The sequence below is a fragment of the Leuresthes tenuis genome, unplaced genomic scaffold, assembly GCF_036924035.1.
Source record: "Leuresthes tenuis unplaced genomic scaffold, fLeuTen1.0.hap1 SCAF_22, whole genome shotgun sequence".
NCBI classification, from domain to species: Eukaryota; Metazoa; Chordata; class Actinopteri; order Atheriniformes; family Atherinopsidae; genus Leuresthes; species Leuresthes tenuis.
Window position 1 is genome coordinate 7,170,797 of NW_027325376.1, and position 19,766 is coordinate 7,190,562.

The window sequence follows — 19,766 nt, forward strand, 5'->3', positions numbered from 1 at the left end:
CTCACACCACATGATGGCAGCAGATTATAGAAACTGAATTCTGGCTTCTTGTTCCAGGGAAGTTATTCACCTGACAAGCTGCACAAGTATTATGGCTCAAATATGAGGATTTAAAGAAAAAAAAAAGAGAAGGGAACTGCAGGATTATTAGGATTAAAAGAAAACAAGCTGAACTGGTAACTGGTCGATACTGACAAGTGTTTTATTAGTAACACAGACATGGAGACAGAGCCGATAAGAAGCCGCTGTGAGCCTTGACGAGACTGACATTGTTCAGAAGGCAATTAAAGATAGAGGGTGTTACTGTTGAACCCATACAGTAGGGGGAAGTGGGCAAAAACAGAACGGAGAAGGCTGCAAATCTGAATCCAATAGAAAACAAACTGCAACAAAAACAGAGGGGGGAATTAAGTGCAATTCCTATTAGACAAAATCAGGATGGCATCAAATGTCAATGGGGGGAGCAAAATGTCATGGTATGCAGAATTCATTCTATAATATATCGTGGTAACAGAGAAACAATCAGATATGGAAAGGCGGCACGGCAGTCCACGTATCGTTACAGCCATTCTTTTTTTCCTCACAACTTTCAAGTCTTTATCAGAGTCCCATTGAGAGCTTTTTTTTGGGGGGGGGGGATGGTTGTGGCTGAGGGAAAATAAACTGAACTGTCCAGAAAAAAAAAAAAAGAAGAAAAATGCATGTGGATGGTTTGTTGCGAGCAAAAGTTCAGTTATTTTATTTTGATCCATTCTTGTTGGGGGAGAGAAATAAGTACCTCAAGAATAAATGAAACGCAGCAAGGGGCAAGAAGCTGATCCAAAAAGGGGTCATTTTCTATTTTCCCCTACTCATTGGTTCCGAGAGGGTAAGACAGTCAATTGATGAGTTGTTGACTGAAGTACAACGATGGTGACGGAGAAGAAGAAATAATAATACAGAATTGTCTTTGTTGCTTAGCTGATCCTCTTTTTTTCCCCCTCCCAATCTTCGAAAAAGTTTAAAAAGGACTAACGAACTCGGCAAGCATACTCCAACTTGCGTACACAAGGTCAGCTCCATACACACTCAGTCAGTATCAGGAGCTGTAAGGCAGAGAGGCTCCGTTTGTTTTGGAAAAAAATACAAATAAAGAATCAAAAAGGGGGAAAAAAACAAACAAACAAAAACAAAACAAAAAAAGGCCGGCTTCCTCTCCTTTCCCCATAGTTTCTGGGTTCCGGTGATCCCGTACTGTTCATCCCGAGCCAGGCGGTCACCCCAACCCTAATCTCCTCAGGACACGTCTGAGAGGCTCAGAGAGGGCTGGTGGGTCGTCTGCGTGGGAATGGAGGGCAGGATGGAGGCCAGCGGAGAGAAAAAAAAGGCCGGTCAACAGGCCCCGCCCCTCTCGATTCAGCCAATCACCAGAGCCGGTGTTGGTGGAGGTTTCGACTGAGGACGGAGCGCACATCAGCAGTGAACCTGTAAAACAGCAAGGGGGGGGGGGATTCAGCTGCGTGTGACTGAAGGCTCCATCATCTGAGTCATTAAAAGATTGTTGTTAAAATGCATTTATTCAGATCTTTTATTACTTTGTTTTTAGTCAGGATAAGTACAGCGACTGGAAACAGGCTGGAGCAAACAGCCTCACACTTCCCAAGTTAAAAATGATGCCCATCAACCCTTCAGTAACAAACACTCTGCATCCAATCTGCTTCACCAAGACATCAACAAAATATCAGGCTGTTTTTACTACTTTCGCTTACAGTCGTAATGCTAAACTAGGCTAACTCAAACCAGTGGGAATCTGTCACCCGAGTACACACATTCACTCTCATCTATTATTAGGCACACAACGATATATCAAAGTACTCCTCAGAGCAACTGGAGGAAAAGTGTTTGCAAATGTTGGAGTAGAAGTACCTTAAAGGTATTTTGTATTCGCAACATGACACCGTAACTCTTTGGAGTATTGTTTTCTTAAGAAAAAGATGAAAGAGGTGTTACTTGGTTGGTTGTTAACATGTAGGGACAACTTTAAACACGCAAGTCAGTCGTGGTTGTTCCCTCAAACCTCTTAAATGATCGTTTCAATTCAGGAAGGGTGCAGACGAGATGAAACGATGGATAAAGTAAGCATCAAGTTCAGGTGTTTGCACTGTCTGTTTGCTTTCATGCCAACTTTATTACGCCTGTTACCTTAGTGCATCCAGCATAGGCAGCAAATTAAGAAGTGCTGTGTCACTAGGGTCGCTGAACCAGGACTTGATGGGTATTGCGTTGTCTGGAGGGCAGAAAAAAGACAGTCATAAAGATACATTTTCCTCAAACTCCTGTTTCCATGTAAAATACTCAAATTACTCAGGATCACACAGCTTTACCAAAGCAGAAACCCTGACTTTTATAAAGCTGAAAGGGTAGAGATGATATGCTTTCCTCAGTGGGTGGAAAAAGGTTGGGCAGTGATTAATGAAAGTTAATGAAACAAAAAGGCACAGAGAAACAGGGAAAGACTTACCTGGATGGCTACGATAAGCACCAGGCGAGTTGTCCAGGATAACAATACTGGACAGGTCATCATGTACTACAGACAGGTCTTTAATATAACTACCTAGATCCAATGTACAGTGCTGGCAAAAGAAAGAAACCACAGAAGTTACAAAAAAAAAAAAAAAAGGACAATGAACACGTGTCAAAGCGTCCTGATTACAGCGTAGTGAGGTACCTGTCTGTAGTATCTGCGTTTCAGGATGTTCCTGTTGTTGTCCAGCTTGTCTGCAACTGCTGAGCCATAAATCTCCATACTGGCCGTGAAAACCACCAGCTCATACCACTGGCTCACCTGTGCACACAAAGTGTTTAGGGTACACAATACTCACTGCACACAAGTTAAAGTCAGTGTTTAATAAACCTCTATACAAAACAAATATTAGTTCATGACATCAAGCAGGGTAACTGAGTCAGGATGAACTGTAACCTGACCAGAGCAGCGGTGTTTGTGCGCTTGGCTCCCCGCTACCATGTTACAGTAAGAAGATCACAGCAGAGAGACGGACACTCACCACTTCTAAAAAGAAGTCAACATGTGGCCTTTTATGAACGAAGAATCTGACTGGATGCTTATCAATGACGACCTGCGTGGCAGAGTAAACAGATGGTTCACATGGACGACAACAGGGTTTAAACTTGAGTGTACTTGTGGTCATATTCATACATCAGATGGCTCATACTTTGAGGATAAAGTCTGGCGGCGTGCCAGGCCTCACTGTGGGCCTGAGGACCCCATCATGGTGGGAATGGATCAGTGTTTCATCCAGATCCAGAACCAGAATCTTCCTTTTTACTGCATCTAGAGTTTCATGGAAAAATACAGACACTTATACTAAAAATATACAAGAAATCTACATGTAGTGGAAGCACAGATGTAAGAACGAGCATATAAAATGTTGGAACTGAGACTTTATTGTTCTGGAAGAACATCTAAAGAGGAGCAGGACCATCCAGCTTTCAATCAGAACACAGTTCAAAAGCTGGCATCCGCGATAGTACAGGGAAGCATTGGTGCACAAGCTTAGAGTAACGTGCACATCTGGGAACGCACCATTAATGCCCAACGATAAATGCAGGCTTCGAAGCAACTACCTTTTAAAGAAAAGACTTTCTAGTTTCAGCAAAACAATGAACGTAGCAGTCCAGGGGCCTCATGTACAAAGGGTGCGCACAAGAAAAGTGGCGCACACACTTTTTCAGGGTTTTTTTTTGCAGTTAAAGTTGTAGGGTACTTAACCTAAAACTGGAGTCAAAGAATGAGCCAACAGTGGAACAGAACAATGGTTTCATTTTCTTCCTTTAGGTGGGTAAACATGCTACAGCAAATGCATTTGATTCTTTACTATTGCCACTTGTACTGTGTTTACCCTCAGTGCTCTGGAGGCTGCAGTGCATTCAGAACCGGTCTTGTAGCTGCAGCTACATGCCAGGGCGCAGCACCCTCACTGAAAACTAGCTTTGTTGTTTGGGTTCCCGCCGAATGAATAAAAACTTGGACCTGCTGCAGAGTCATTTGATGAGGAATGACTGCGGATTAAACGCTCTCCCATTGCATTTTAAATCTAACTGTTAACAAGTGTTACTGGGTTTTCTGACGAGTATAAAAATGGCTTTAAAGTAGACCCCCCCCCCCTTTTTTCAGTGTGCAACAACAGATTTGTTAAGACTACAACCCCTGGCTAACAAGATAAAAAAAATCCCCACACGGAGGATTCACTCAGTTTTTGTAAATTAAGGCATTTTTTTCTACTTTTTTCTGGTAAAGTAGAGGGAAAAAAATTGCAATCAGCTTAGAATTTAGAACTGCATGTAAAAGTCATAACATGCAAATTAGTCTGCAGTGAAAAGAGAGCGCTGGCAGAGTGTAATGAGCTGTTGATTGTCAGGGAACAAGGCAAGACAGACGTCAGTGGAAAGGATTATAAAACTCCTTCGAGATGTAATTCAACAAAGAGTGTGGGGAAATCTAAAATCTAAAGCAAGTACAAACAAAATGAGGAGGTTGTAAAAGGGAAACAAAGGTCAGGACAGAAAGCTCCCGAAAAACAGAAAATGTACAACCAAGGAAATGGAGAGAAACAGGAGTCGATGTTGACCAAACTGTAAGAAACCAGCTGAAGGAGATGGGATCTACATCCTGAAAAGCCTTAACCACCTGTAACACCTAAAGAGAGGAAAGCAGGGTTACTGCGGGTTGAAGATGATTGGATGAAAGTGCTGTTCAGAGATGAATCTGCACTGAACACGGAGCTGACGTTGGAACTTTAGTTTGGTGCAGGTCCAATGAAAAGTATCAAGACGAGTGTCTGAATCACTGATGGTAAGGAGGCTGATGTCAGGTAAAGGACCAGCGGAGATGGCAGCCATTTCCTCTACAGTCGAGGTGGACGTTAGAAACTTTGGAGACTTTTCTCATTCTGTCAGCTGAAAGTAGGTTTGGTGGAGCTGAGGTCGTTCTTCAGGATGATACAGAGAGTGCCACAGAGTGTTCAAACGTTTCATCCACTTAAAGGCACAGCCAGCCAACAATCTGATTGTAAATTTATGGTGGAAAAGGCTCCACCCTGAAAATCCAGTCTGTCAACTAGTTTCATTTTTCATTAGTAAAGTCCAGGCCACAAATCTGTCTTTAGTTTAGCTTCTTAGAAAATAAAAACTGAATGGATGTCCTCCAAGAGTGGGGATTTTATCATTTTATCACTTCAATGTTTGACTGAAAACAAGTTGTTGCTTTATGATCAGGAGAAGCTTTTACTTGGCACGCTGTCATTCAGAATTTACTGAAAGTAATAACAACAATATCAAAGATTTCTCTTCAAAACAGGCCATGTGAAGTGTAGATTTAAAGACTACTTTTAATTCTGCCTACTGGCGTGTCAATACGCACGATACAGACAAACGAATGCAAAGGAATCACTCATTCAGTGGAGACTGGATCTGGATCTCCAGCTGAGGTCAGAGGGGTGAATGAGCGCCAAGTCAAGTAGAACTGAAATACAATCCTTCCTCTAAGTCAAGAGCATGCTGTTGAATGAGCTCTCCGCCGACAGGGGAAGCCATTCAGAGCGCACACCGGTCTGAGCTAATGTAAGAGCTGTCTACACCATTTGCGTTTCCTCTCCACTTCCAGACCACTACCACCTCGTTCCAAAATTCATGGCAGGAAACTAAATTTCACACATTCTCCCCTCCCCATCACGCAACAGTTTGAACCGTACGCTTCTTACTCAGCTGTATCTGAGGAACAGCAGCTGTTTGTGTAGCAGTGGACACAATCAAATTAGACGGAGCAGAACTGACACCACAAGCACTGAGAAACACTTCGGTGAGCAGTAGAACTTCTAATGTAAATGATTGATTACATTATCCAGCATTGATACAGAACTCTCGGCTATTTACTCATGAATTCAAAATCAATTGTGAGTGCCTTCTATTAGCATGCTTCATTAACAGGGCATCCTCTCATTAAACTTAGACACACTACAGCTGAGCAACAACACTTTCAAGTGCTTCTACTTTCTGGAAACTCAGGTACACAGAACAAAATCATTCTTGCTACTCGACATATTTGGCTCTCAACTGTATTGTTGTAAAACGCAGTTTCATTTTTAGCACTCGTAAGCCCAAACAAAAGCATTTTTTGTTGGTATGTTATTAAAAACTCAGAACCCAACAATAGACAAGATAATAATAACTGGATTGAACATAACCATCTGATCCACCTTGGAGCCATAACCCCCAGAGTCATGACACATAAATGAGTTTGTCAGAACTAATCAGAGTCTCCTCGTGAGGAGAGAATAAACAGGATTATGGAGTTCTGTCTGTCTGAGCTGGTGGTCTTATACTTTGAGGGGAGGAAGTGATACAAATGTCAAGCTGCACGAGTGTGACATGTTTAAGAAAATGTTCCTTTCTGTGCAATGACTTCCTCCAAGACAAACCGGTTTAACTCCTTAATTTCATCCCGCAAAGTTGTTGCTATTGTGTCTCGACTCCGTGTCATCAAAACCAGGACAACACCAATGCCTCCCAGTAATGTTTACAGTTTGTTTCTGGTTTTCTACAGGAGCTGAGATGCTTTAGCAGGGCGGTTAAATAAGGAAAGCAATTGTGTACTCACTGAGTCTGTTTCTGGAGATGGGCGACAGGGGCAAAGTGTCGTATCGCACCGTCTGATACTGGATTATCTGAAAATGAATGAGGCAAATGAGACAGTCTTCAACAAACCAGAGTTAAAACAGCACAACATACAGAGAGCACACAGTAGGCCAAGACAAAACCTAAAAACAATTATTATAGAGCCTTCCAGCCTCCAATCTTTATTTGCTCTCATCCACTAAAAGTGGATCTTTATTTTAAATCAGGCAACTGAGTTATTTTACATAAAACAGTTATCTTCTTATGGAAAAATAGGATCAAGACTGAAACTTAACTGTGCTCAGGATAACCTGGGGCGGAAATTTCTTATAAACCAATACGTTTAGCTACATATTTAACCTGTTTACAACAAATAAGTCCCGGTGGATGAAGACACCAGAATGAAAAGTGAAGTTGGTTTTATACACCCTGCAGCTCCTCCTGTGCAACTTTCTGGCCCCCGACCAGAAAGGACTACAGTGACTATCCTTTTGAGCACCAGGAGCTCTGCACTTTTCCTCACAGGGTTATTTTTATCCCCCCAGCTGTCGGTGGGTGTCAGCGGAACATGGGGCACGCACACAAAGGAAGACTTGCAGGGTGACTTTGACTGAGCTGCTTGCTTCCTTACCGGTGGACAGGGCCTCCCTGTGTGTCCCCTCCCGCTGCTGCCTGGCAGAGGGAGCTTGGGGGAAGCCTACTGGTGGTGGCAGCAGCTGCTGGGCATCACAGGGGGGCCTCAGCCACAACTCAGCACTCCAACAGAAACCATCTGGATCCCTGGCCAGTAAACTCTGACTGTCCTTTGCTCCCAGATCAATTAACTATCTAAATATTTTTTGCTTGAAGAATCTTCTACTTGTAATCACACATAACTTGGTTAACCAGGAGGCAACTAACCAGGACACCTCTATCATTATCAACCGGCAGGTCTTTTAATTCATTTGTCCATTACTGTCCTAAGTGAGTGATTAATGATTAGTTCCAGAGCCTGAGTTGGTGTAATCTTAACGTTTGTCTTACCATAAACGACACCTCAGACTATCTCTGACATATCTGAATGAAAATCTCCAGAAACGATAGAGTGATTATCAAAATTGTTGCAGTAAAATTTTTGTCGATTAAGCAACTAATCATTTGGGTCCTGCCACCACCTCAACGAAGTTGGGAGTTTCGTGTGCATTAGCAGACCGTTTGTGCACGGACACCATATGTGGCGACTGTGGCCATATCACGCAACACTCGCATCACTAAGTATAATAAACAATCATCTCGTCACTTGTTGACAGTACAGTCGAGTGGCGTGCAAGGGATTGTGATCAGCTTTTCATTTTCATAATCCAATAAATCTTTTATTGATCCACCTTTTTGGATCAGGCTGCTCTGCGTTATGGCCCGATTCACTCAACGGGATTATTCAATTTATAAAAAGAGGTTATTTAGAAATGCGAGTCAGCTGGATCAAAGTAGACACCTCTGATATTTTCCATCACACATTTCCGACATCTACCTAGACCAGTCTGCTCCATTTCGACGCTTAATACGAACGCGCTCCCTGGATCATGACACCCTTCCAGTGCATCACAGACTGTAAACAACAGAGCTAAACTGCTGGTGAGAAACAGAGGGAGAGAACAGTGCACTCTCTGTGCTGACATAATCCCTCTCACTTCAGCCGTAGCGTGGACTGAACTACTCACTCTCAGGGCCTGCTGACAACCCACAAGTGTTACTGCCACACAATAAACTGCGGACAAACCTCAAGCAGCAAGATGATTACAACACACAGGGCACTCCTCCAAGCTTTGTTAGTTTGACACGCTGCAGGAGTCGAAGTCCACTCATGTTACACCACACATGAGAGTCTATTAGCAACTCAGAAACACCTGCGTGCTAAGTTACAGGCAGGTGAAGCCGGTCAAATTAATCACATCATCTGTTTTTTGTGGAGGCATTTAAGAGCAATTAAAGGTTACCAGCAGGCTTGTGTTAGCTGAGATTTACATGTGACTTGAAAGAGCAAGGTTTTGACTTCTGGCTGGAGCTGGATTCAGGCACAATCTGGTCACACAACAACAACGCCCAGATAGGTGCTCAATCAATCAATCTGATGACGGGCCAAAAATAAATCTGCAACAATTTTCATCATCAGCTTGCATTTTCATACAATTTTTTTAGGTCACTATTCAAAATCTCACTACTAAAAGACTTTAAGGACTTTACCTGAAATTCTCCCAATTAGCTGGAATTTATGGTCTAAAGTGTTACTTCACAAACAGCTGTTTATCTGTTTAACTTTATCGGTTTAAAGATAGATCAATGTGTAAGTAATCACGAGTAGAAGCTCTCCATTTGAATAGATACTGAATGTAGTCAATGGGTTGACACACTTGAATATGAATAGAAAGTAAACACTGTTTAGAAGTAATCGTATCTGTTGTTTTGTTGAACGGTAACTCATAGAAATCTACATATTATTTGCCAAAGATCATCTTGATGGATGCACACTATGAGACAGAAGACCACAACCCAGGTGAGAAACATTATTTGGGTTCCTGGCGACGTAAAGCCTTGGCTCACTTGTCAGGATCTATTGACACGCACGAATAAAACCCTTCTCACCGTTCGTAGGTGCTTCCTGAGGATGTACATGATGAAGCCCCATATTCTGGACGTAACACTGAGGAAAGTGCGGATGCCAAGTAGACACTGCCGGGTCTTCAGCATGTTGATGAGCACGTAAAGACCCCACAGACACTCAACTTCAATTCTCACTGAATAACGCGCTTTTGAGCGAAGTTGCTCTAGTAATTACAGAGGGGGGGCTTGCTTGCTACACAGTCAAAATCCGTCTTTAGCCTCAGCCGCCAAACTAGCAATTTAAATTTTCAAGAGGCCAAGCAAACGTGTGAGTACCTCGCTCTGCACACTTGTGGCACAATTATCACCAGATAAAGAGCATTCGCATTGTAATACAGACAGACAAATGTGGACGTGGTCAAAAGAAAAGCCGCTGCACGGCGAGCGCTGCTGTATGGACCTTAGCACGCAGCTCGCTGACAAGCTAGCTCTGGAGCTAGCTGTATGTGTACTAACCACCGTTAGCTAATAGCCACAGAGCTATCGCTAGCTCGACAGGGTGACCACCTTGAACCTAGGACAAAAATACCCCCAAAAAGCTGTGGGGCCCTTCCTTGACAAGCACCGGTTCAACGCGATTTCGGTCTGTGCGGCATCCGAAGAGAGACAGTTTTGCAAAAGTTCTCCAAAGTCTAACCGGTCCGGTTAAAATCAGTTTGTAGTCCAGTGGAAATCCGGAATGAAACTGCGAGCCGCCATCGCCGCCTTGCCGTCACTTCCGCGACGAGCTCCTTGGTTGCGCGCAGCACGTCCACGTGGAAAGAAAACAAACAGATGTGGTCGAGCAAGCGAGTGTGTCCCATTTAAAAAATCTTGTTTAAATCAACCACTTGTATCAGTTTTCAGTTTATTTTCTGACTAATTAGCTTCGTGTTGAGTTATTTCAGCGCATTTGTAAAAAAACTTGATGAATAATATTTGCTGTTACGATAACGGTGGCTTAATTGGTGCCAATAAACCATATAATAATAATAATGTGGGTTGTGTTATAACATAATAAAACAACTCAAATTGTCACTGTCCATTTACCGTGCCAGATTTCATAAATGTAGAAACATAGACTTGCCAACCTATAACTCATACTAAAGGTCATTAATTTCATGATGCCATGAATATTTCAAATCCTGCTACTGAACAGCACAGATTGACCCAAGAGTAATTGTGTTTGTGGCTATGAGACACTCTTTGTCGCTCTCTCATCACATTTCTAGCACTGAGACAGTTGTGAGCAATACATCTAACTTCACAGTTAAATAAGGAACCCTAAAGGCTCCTGAGAGGGGACAAATGAAAAGAGGGACTTTTAGGGAAATGTCAGAAAAATAAACATTTATTGTCACAGAAATCAGTTTTCCTGTATTACTTTAACCATCACGTGAGCCCTCCTCATGTATTTTTCTGAGCTCTGAAGCACAAAGCAGAGAAGTATCACAGAGAGATAAAAATGGTTCAAATAAAATAAGGCAACCAATAAAAATAAGAAAAAGTCTTGGATTTTACAAGAGACATTATTCTACATCTTCAAAGTTCCTTAAGGTGGTCTAAGGAATTGATTCTCCACAACTGAAAATGACTTGGTGTCTTCAATAGCTAAGAAGATCTGACACATGGCTCTTTGGTAATATCAGTCAGTTTTTACGCCCTAATTTTAGACATCAAGGTCATCATCAGGGTCCTCCTGGTCATAGTCGTCGTTGGCATCAGGTTCATACAGAATTCTTCCTGAACCCGGGCCTGAATGGAGCAGAGCTGTTTTCCTGTGGGATTAAAAAAAAAGTGTGTTAAGATTTCTAATAGTTATGGAACGTAAGCAACTAAATATGTTGGTGGTCAATTTTTCTGACTTCTCTTTGCTGAAGACAAAGGGAAGCGCAAGTTTTTCCTTGGCCTTTCGCTCTGTGTCAGACAATCGAAGATTGAAAGTCAGGTTTGCTGTTGGGTCCACCTACAGAAACACAAAGAGGACCATTTTCAGCCCTGTATATCCTGTACATTCATCTGCGTATGACATTAAGGTATCGAGCACGTGTTAAAACTGCACCTGCTGCTCGATAGTGTCACTCTGTTTGTGTTCAGGATTGCTGGGTTTACTCTGCACGGTCACTGTAAGATCCTCATTGATGCTGAATATCTCCTCCTATGGATGAAAATACAAAGCTACCAATAATACAAAATAGGAAACATTAAAAAGTAATCCCGGAGGAAAAAAAACGCTACTTACATCTTGCAAAACTTTCCCCGATTTTGAGCGCTTTGTTAGTTTTGCCGTTGCTTCATCCCCCTTCGTTCCAGGTGCCACGGTGATGACTGAATTAGCCAAGTGGCAGACACTTCCCACAGTGCCCCGCTGATGCATGTCTGCATGGAGCAGGCCAATTATAGCTCTCACAGCTCCCCCTAATGAAAATACAGAAAATGATCCTTAAATAGACGAAGCACTGCACCATCTTACAGTTCCACTTTACACTAAAATGGGTCAGAGAGGAGGTTATGATGTTGGAACATACACAGAAGAACCCTTAGCTTTTTCCGGCAAAGATCAACACACTGAAGTAACTCTGAATCCCTGGAAGACGTACCTTCCTACATTTAAGCAAGACTACAAAAAAGACTCACAATGACAGTGTCATGTAGATTAGTACAATTGTTTCACCTTTCTTGAGTTGCTGGAGCGTCTTGCAGACAGCAGGCGAACTCACGTGTCTCAATATCCATGACAGAGAGTCGATTACTAACGTCGCTGGTTTTGTGTGCGATGTTTGTTTAACCAGATGTGTAAGTTCCACCAAATTGAACTGGTGAACAGTGAAAGCTGGGTGATCAGACCACCCAAGGGGGTCTATGTAGGCATTGTGTATGTGGAGCCTGAAATAAGACACAGGATATAAATAGTTATTTTGATTTGAAGTTATAAAAGGCAGTCTAATGCTTATTCTGATTATTTGACCAATCACTTAGTTTCGAATACGTCTAAAAACTGCGACAACATGTCTGGCACAACTTTTAATAAGTCATGGTAACATAATTGCAATATTTGCCTGAACAACACATGAAAAACCAAAGAAATTCAGTTTCTTAGATATGAGAAAGAGAGATGAAAACACTCACACAGGAGTTTAATCTAAGTGGGTTTTTTGGTAAATTACTTCAAATCCAACAACAAAGAAACGTAATCACTCATCTTAATTACCTCTGAGTAACGGATGTTTTCAATCCATCTTTCAGTTCTTCCTCACTCACGTCAAAGCAAAGGACATGTACAGTTTCCTCCCTAATATTAAATAAATATGTGAAGGGACATCTTTGTAATTATGCCTTTACTGAATATATACATTTAACACATTAGGTGAAAACACGTACACGATTCGATAGTCATAGCACAGATTTCTTTAAATACCTGTTCAACGCAGCATTGATTAAGCTCTTCAGGAGGGTTCGCCCGGAGCAACTACAAGAATCTATCAATACATTATCTTTAGTCAGAATAGATCACAGGCATGGTATTGTTTCCAATGTAAAAGGAAATTATACGACATTAAAAAAAATCACCTTGTATTACGAGAAAACCTCCAGTATCAGTGCCTTGCAGTAGCTCAGCCAACATGGTAAAACTCGACTATGGTAGACGCGGATAGCTTCAGCTAGTTAGCATTCTTCTGAATTATCAACTAACTAAAGGTGAAAACTACGACATAAAATAGAGAAATTTTAACGGAAAAGGAGCGGCATGGTCCAATACAAAGAATAATCTGTACTTAAAGTTGCTGTTAGCTATTTTTTAAACGAATAGAGCTTTCATTGCAGGATCAAAATCCAGTCTGTTTCGTTAGATAGCATGTTTGGGTTGCTCAGATTCAAAAACATCATATCCCATACTTCCCCGGAATTCAGTGTCACTTACTGCTGGGAAATGAAGTTTAACATAATTTAGGACTACCTGAACTGAAAATGAATGACCACGTAAATAAAACTACATTAACCAGCATACAACACAGGAATGATTTCGTAGGAGCTTCAAGAAAGTTGGGACTAGATTGGATCAGCTCTCTTGACAGACCCAGCCTCCTCCCGCTATAGGAACCTATCCGCTTGCTCACTTCAACCCTAAGGACCAATCACAGTTTAGCATCCCTCCCGCTGTGTCCTTCCAGATGATCCAATGTAGCATCGACCACTCAAGAGGTTTCTGCCGCGCACGGAGAGGACCGTGCGGAAAAAAACCTGAACTCTGGCCGTGTGTATGCCTACAGAGAAGGATCGAAAAACTTCAAATGAGAAGTTCCTATCATGGATCAACAATTATCGCCCGCACTTATTTAATAAGAGTTTAAACTTATGCTGTCTTTTCGGACCGATGGATTTATAGATGCATGGGCGAAGAAAAGGGAGCTTTAAGTGTACCACGTTAAACGACAGTGGAATTACTATTTTGTTTCTGCGACGTTAACGGTAGCCGTTATTACGAATCCCCATCGGGGGGATATTACAGCTTCGACTCAAGCAGAAGCGTGTTTGAGGAGACTGCTTCTCATTACCCGTGCCCTTGGCTTTTTTGTCGCGAAAGTTACCCGGGAATAAGGTGCAGTCACACCGGGGAAGGCTCCCAGCGACGGCCGCTACGCTCCGGCTAGCTCGCAAACTGCTTCTTCTTCTCGGATCGAGGCCTTGTCGGTGAGGCGACAATGCTTGACATAATGTCTGATCACCAAGGTATGTCTCATAAGTATTGTCGAAAAGTAATTCACTTGACATTTTTAATGTGACGTTACTATTTTCAGAGTAAAACTGTCGTTTTGGGAGCTCTAAGCTTGCTAATCTAATGTTAGCGTTAGGTTTGATTGCGTATGCTGTATTAGTAGCATGGTTCACACCTAACTGATGCACTTCTTATTGTTAAATTTCCAAAAAGCGATGTCTTGTGATTTGTGCGTAGTTTTGATAAGATTTATGTATTTGGCTAACCGAATGTTATATTGTTCAGTTCAATTAGCTTGCTAGTTAGCTAACGCGCCGAATCACCTAGCTTACGTTACAAGCTTACTGATTAAGCAATGTTACCATACCAGCGAAAACCATATTAACTGGTCACTTTTAAACCTAATAAGTCAAACAATCCACTTAAAATGGTTTATTAAAACATTAACTCGAACCTCGTAGTTGACAAACCTGACACGCCCGATGCAATTTTAGCAACGCATTGCTAACACCAAGTTAGCTCTCAAGCTGTTTCTCCTCCAACTTGAACCTCCCACTACCATTTCAAGAAAGCGTTTTTTGCAAGTTGTCTGATTGTTTGCCCAGCTGAGATCTCTCAGTAATCAAAGTTAGTTGTTAGCAACGCATAGTTGCTCAAATTAAGTTTGGATGTGATTAGCAAACTCGAAGCTCAACTCATTTACCGTTGCCGCTGCAAACTGCATAACCTGTTGTTAGCTTCCCCTCTGAATGTCAGCTAACGTTAGCAGATGGAAAATAGACATTTCAAAATGACAAGTTCTTGACATCGAAACCAAACTTTTGTCTTGTCTGTGGTGTTTAAATCGATGAACGCGTGCTTGTGGTCGCTATCTGGACGTTAAGAATGCATTTGAAGTTCAAAGATGGTGACCAATTGACACCGGTTGCCGTTGTTGGACGCAGACGACTGGCGTTGGCGTCCGCGGGCATATTTTCTAAATATTTCCCTACTTTTTTTTTTGGTTTAACTATTAAAATATCATGTCGATTTAACGTAACTAAACACGGCTCTTGAATAAGCTCAACATGCTTGACGCGAATAATCCCGATTAAGTTATTGAGCTGTGTTAGCAAGCTAATGCTAATATTAGTCTACTCGGTTTCTCAACACACCCCTAAGCAAACCCTGCACTTTGTCATTCTCTGGCTGTTTCTGATTAAACGTTGAGCGAATGAAGAGTGGTCACTTATCACTTACAGAAATATTTTTTTCTCCCCTTTGCACCAGATTCACTCTTGACGTGCAAAACAGAACCTTTGGTAAGTCTGTTGTAATGTTGCTGTTTATAATTTGATTCAGTTCAACTTTATGCCTTGGAGGCTTGAGCAGGTTAGCTTCACTTTCTCTAACAAAGATCTTTACACTCCGTAGCCCCCAGAGAGGAGAAAGAGGACAGTTGAAGACTTCAACAAGTTCTGCAGCTTCGTCCTGGCTTATGCTGGTTACATCCCCAGCCCAAAAGAGGTGAGCAGTTCTTCATGTTACTGACAATACTAGAAGGAGAGCGAATACCGGGGCTGCACAATATGCTGCTACAGCAAGGACATTGTGATCTGTGGAAGAATGAAATGATTTTGTTATTTGTCACGTGCATTGAAATGAAACTGGGACCTCACCGTCAGCCGAGTTAAAAATGATGTGTGCTGAAAAATTAGAATAACAATGTTCTAAAGCTACATTTAAAAATGAGGATACTTCCAGACAGGTTCTGTCATGGCGCAGCAATTACTTGTTTGTTTAATTAGATAAACTCTGCTCTTATCAGATCTGCATGCCTTCCAAACCAAAAAGAAAAAGCTGTTACAACATGTTAAATCATAAACGTTATTCTGTAGTACAATAGACTGGTATTGGAAATAAGAAAGTATCCAATCAGAGACATTGTTGCAACAGTCATGTCTTCATACAGTTTTATTTTTTGAAAGGTTTTGTTAACATTAAAACTGAGGAAATTATAGGTCACACAGTCTTCTGACTAAAAGGTCGCTGTGGTTTCTGAATGATTCTTTAATTCATTCAGATGATTTTAAAATCCATCTTTTATTTAGTTTGGGCGTTTAATCCTTTTTAGAGCAGCGTATCATTGGGAGTAAACACCGCTCTTAGTCTGACAATCTTTGTTTTTTTGTTTTTTTTTAGCAGCTGTTTGAGATTCAACAAAGTTGGCACTTTCTCCTTAATTACACTGAAATGTCATTTTTCTCTAATATTGTGCTTCATTAGTAATTACCATCAATGCCCAGTTTACTTAAAGTGTGAAGGTGAGCTAACATGGTTTCCTTTTTTACCCCGCAGGAAAGCTCCTGGTCTCCAACTTCATCCAGCTCTGCACACAGTTCAGGGCTGTCAGCAGATGGAGGTGGTGGAGGCAGCAGCTCCATGGGCAATACTTGGGCAGATGGGAGCTCTGACATTCATACCATCCACACGTTTGTCCGCAAAGCTCGAGCAAATAAGGGCAAAAATATTCGTCGCATGCACTCTGACAGCACTCTCCTGGACAAGATGCGCCTTAAAGACTCCCTGTACGAGAGCCAGGCCACCACAAAGGCAGAGCGCAAAAAGGATAAAAAACTGAAAAAGCTGTCTCTGGGCTCTGCCGTGTCGGCGGCAGATAGCGGCAGCAGCGAAGGCGAGAAAAGAGCCCGCATAAAACGCAGCAAAAACTCTTCCAAACAGCCAAAACCGAAGAAGCTCAAGAGCTCGGCTGCTCAAAGCGAGACAGACTCTGAGGTACGGAATTCAAGCACCGAGGTACGAGCTGTCAGGGAGGAGCTGGCGGCGCACGGGGGCTCCACCTCCAGCATGAAGGCTCAGCCCGACGAATCCAGGGAAGCAGAGATGAGCTCCAGTGAGGGTGAAACGTGGATTGCAGACGAAGACATCATGGTTGAGTCAGGTATGTGCTTCTGGTAAAATGTGAAATAACTTCTAATCACGCGTTGCCTGATGTCCTCTAACTCTGATCCCTTTATCCACACAGGGGATGATTCATGGGACTTGATCACCTGTTACTGCGGGAAGCCATTCGCGGGGCGGCCGATGATCGAGTGCAACCAGTGCAGCATATGGGTGCATTTGTCGTGTGCAAAGATCAAGAAGTCAAATGTTCCCGACATCTTTTACTGTCACAAGTGCAGAGACGTGCGGCGGTCAGGACACAAAAAAGACACCTAAAAGTGAAGAAAACACAAGGAATGAAGAGCACTCTTCTCTCCTCCTCTCCTCCTCTTTCCTTCCTTTATTCCTCTTTTCTTTTGCTGTCCACCGACTCTCACTTCTCTGATGCCTACAGCCAAAACAGCCTACATCACCACCTGGATGGCACCTGCATCATCGGTTCCCAGTAGGATTCCCTTCGACAATCACAACAGTTCTTTATTTATCCCTCACATTTTTAAAATGTTTGATTTCTTTTTGGCTACTGTGAAGAACTTGACGGAAGACAACGGTTGAGAATCACTCATTTGTTTGATTTACTCCGACATTAATTGGCTTTATTTTTACGTACCATGATGTGCACATAAATTTTCACACTTTGTCTTCACATCCACTGAAGATCCTTTTTTTTTTTTTTTATTATTATTACTTGTAAATTAGTCTGTGAAGGAATATAATTCTCAGTCTGACGGCCATTTCTTAACTTAAAACCGATGCGAAATTTAAACACTGACAAAAGTAGAGCCTATATATTCTATATCTTAAAGAGACAAAAGTTGTCACTCCTTATTTGTTCAGAATATTTCATGATGATAGATGGGCAGCTCTTTATTTTTTATGGTATTCTTGAGATTTATTTTTTGCTGTCGGTGACGATCACTGAACTTGAAAGTGTAAGGTTCCTCTTGACTTAAGCGATAATCAGCATACGCATCCATATAACGAAGTTTCAAGCTGCACACGGACGAGTCCTTTCAGCGGCGCACTGTGAGAGTAGAGACCCCGGCACCGTTTCCACCTGGTGCGCACCTGGAACTGGAGAATCTGAGCTACAGTCGATGAGATTCTGCATTTACGGTTTCTGACCGGCTCGTTTAATCGATCGACAGCCGTCTGCTACGAACAACATTTACATTGAAAGCTGTTCGGTTTTGTTGTTTTTGTTTCGTGTGGTTTTTGTTCCATTTCTTTTTGTCATAAAGTTACAGTGCTTTACGTTGTCAAAAGTGACTGAGGCTCGTTTATGAATGGTTGTAAAATATTTGTTTTATCGTTTCATGTCATTGTTTGTTTCTTAGCTTTCTGAGAAGCGGGATTAGAGATGCACCTGCGTCGGAGGAAGGGCAGGATTTTCTCACGTCGAGAACAAAGTTGTAGTGTACAGAAAATACGTTGAGGCTGCGTAGGTTGTGGCGTTTGTTCATTTGTTTTTTACCACATTGTTTTTCTTTTCGTTGATGGGAGAGTCTTGGCAAGTCTTCAGTAGCAGTTGCACTCTCTGTACTACTTCAATTCTGTGTACATATCCTGTTCTTTGACAACTGTACATATGTGAAAGTGAAAAGAAAGAGAATACCCAAGCAAATTCTATATTTTCTGCAGTCTGATATTGTTTTCTTTAATTGTAGCTTGAAAAATAAAAATTCTTTGGGAACATAAAAGCTTTATTTACGTTTATTTGTATTGAATCGACACGCAGACAAGAGGAATAAAAGAGGCAGGTGTCACATTTTCTTTAAATTAATATTGGCACACAGCAAAGTGTTTGTCATGTTTGTCCTCCACCACCAGAGGGAGCTAATTGGCAATCTATAAATCAGTCAAATTAAATAGAAGCAAACGAATAAATATCCGGACGTACAAAGTTCCCACATAAGCTTCAGTGCAGCTGTTGAAGTTTTAGTCCATGTAGTCTTCCCGGTCCACATCTGGCTCATCCTGCAAAAACAAATTCAGTGTTAGTGCCAGCTCCTCATGAGGTCTTTATGACGTAGTAAACTACCAAACTGCTGTTATGCCGTAATTACACCAGCGCTCATAGAGTCGTGGGACACCAGAACGCACCATGCTGCTCGATAATTGTATGTGCTAATATAGGAAAAAATAAATAAGCCAAAACATGGATGTGGTACTGATAGCTGAAACCCTTGATAGTACAGATTAAAGTTGCACTATTACCGCTTCAGACCAATACTGGCCCTCGGTGTGAGAAGGTGGAATTTATGTTTCTGTACTGCAGGTTGTTCGCTTAGTCATGAGATGACTGTAAGACTAAATCCTCTCAAAGTAAAACAGTGTTCTAGGGTTGCAACGCCACTGGAGTCTGTTTCTTATTGCTCACCTTTCGGTTTCGGAAACTGGACATTTGAAAGCGGCCAATGGAATCCAGAGGAGCGACTTTCCTCCTGCAGACACATCAAGAAGAAATACAAACTTAATTAATTCTGTGATTCGTCCTTTCTTTCTACTTTTGAATGTGAGCCCTTAAACCTTCATACTTTGGAGAAGTGAAATAATTTTAAAAAGCAATTCTGATTAATATCAACTCTTTATCAGCGTCTCTACATTTTACTTGAACTGTAATTCAGGTTGAATTTTTAAAAAGATCGTCTAATATATTTAGTAATAACACGTTGACATAAAATAAGTTTCAGTTACCAAAGTTAAAACCACATATTTAAGCACAGTTCAGATCTTAGCTGCACTTCTGCTATGATGTGCGTCTGTGCACAAAAGGCTAAAGCAGTTTCCTGTGTCCTCACCTCTTTTCGCTGGC

The 19,766-nt window shown here is 41.8% G+C and overlaps 3 protein-coding genes across 3 annotated transcripts; 1 reads left to right on the forward strand and 2 right to left on the reverse strand.

The window, feature by feature from the left end:
* Positions 1-181: 181 nt before the first annotated feature.
* Positions 182-10,027, reverse strand: ctdnep1a (CTD nuclear envelope phosphatase 1a). The gene is made up of 8 exons (XM_072376338.1): positions 9,295-10,027; positions 6,656-6,722; positions 3,213-3,331; positions 3,045-3,116; positions 2,708-2,824; positions 2,501-2,612; positions 2,182-2,266; positions 182-1,464 (listed from the first exon to the last, which is right to left on the reverse strand). Exons 1-8 carry the CDS (start codon positions 9,397-9,399, stop codon positions 1,404-1,406), a joined length of 738 nt encoding a protein of 245 aa, XP_072232439.1. The 5' UTR covers positions 9,400-10,027; the 3' UTR covers positions 182-1,403.
* Positions 10,028-10,624: 597 nt separating this feature from the next.
* Positions 10,625-13,185, reverse strand: elp5 (elongator acetyltransferase complex subunit 5). Its single transcript, XM_072376933.1, has 8 exons — positions 12,862-13,185; positions 12,710-12,770; positions 12,503-12,583; positions 11,966-12,177; positions 11,534-11,709; positions 11,354-11,449; positions 11,157-11,257; positions 10,625-11,069 (listed from the first exon to the last, which is right to left on the reverse strand). The coding sequence occupies exons 1-8, from the start codon at positions 12,914-12,916 to the stop codon at positions 10,961-10,963; spliced, it is 891 nt and encodes a 296-aa protein (XP_072233034.1). The 5' UTR covers positions 12,917-13,185; the 3' UTR covers positions 10,625-10,960.
* A 321-nt stretch (positions 13,186-13,506) lies between these two features.
* Positions 13,507-18,654, forward strand: phf23b (PHD finger protein 23b). The gene is made up of 5 exons (XM_072376931.1): positions 13,507-14,022; positions 15,278-15,309; positions 15,422-15,514; positions 16,346-16,949; positions 17,034-18,654. The coding sequence occupies exons 1-5, from the start codon at positions 13,995-13,997 to the stop codon at positions 17,225-17,227; spliced, it is 951 nt and encodes a 316-aa protein (XP_072233032.1). The 5' UTR covers positions 13,507-13,994; the 3' UTR covers positions 17,228-18,654.
* The last annotated feature ends 1,112 nt before the right edge of the window (positions 18,655-19,766 follow it).

Excerpts from the sequence above, each read along its gene's own strand:
- ctdnep1a (XM_072376338.1), bottom strand. The coding sequence starts at position 9,399 with ATGCTGAAGACCCGGCAGTGTCTACTTGGCATCCGCACTTTCCTCAGT. Across the intron at positions 3,332-6,655 it reads CATCTCCAGAAACAGACTCA|ATGCAGTAAAAAGGAAGATT; the intron begins GTGAGTACACAA and ends ATGAAACTCTAG. Across the intron at positions 2,825-3,044 it reads TTGACTTCTTTTTAGAAGTG|GTGAGCCAGTGGTATGAGCT; the intron begins GTGAGTGTCCGT and ends TTGTGTGCACAG.
- elp5 (XM_072376933.1), bottom strand. The coding sequence starts at position 12,916 with ATGTTGGCTGAGCTACTGCAAGGCACTGATACTGGAGGTTTTCTCGTA. Across the intron at positions 11,450-11,533 it reads CGGGGAAAGTTTTGCAAGAT|GAGGAGATATTCAGCATCAA; the intron begins GTAAGTAGCGTT and ends TTTCATCCATAG. Across the intron at positions 11,258-11,353 it reads GTGACACTATCGAGCAGCAG|GTGGACCCAACAGCAAACCT; the intron begins GTGCAGTTTTAA and ends GTGTTTCTGTAG.
- phf23b (XM_072376931.1), top strand. The coding sequence starts at position 13,995 with ATGCTTGACATAATGTCTGATCACCAAG. Across the intron at positions 14,023-15,277 it reads CATAATGTCTGATCACCAAG|ATTCACTCTTGACGTGCAAA; the intron begins GTATGTCTCATA and ends CCTTTGCACCAG. Across the intron at positions 16,950-17,033 it reads AGACATCATGGTTGAGTCAG|GGGATGATTCATGGGACTTG; the intron begins GTATGTGCTTCT and ends TTATCCACACAG.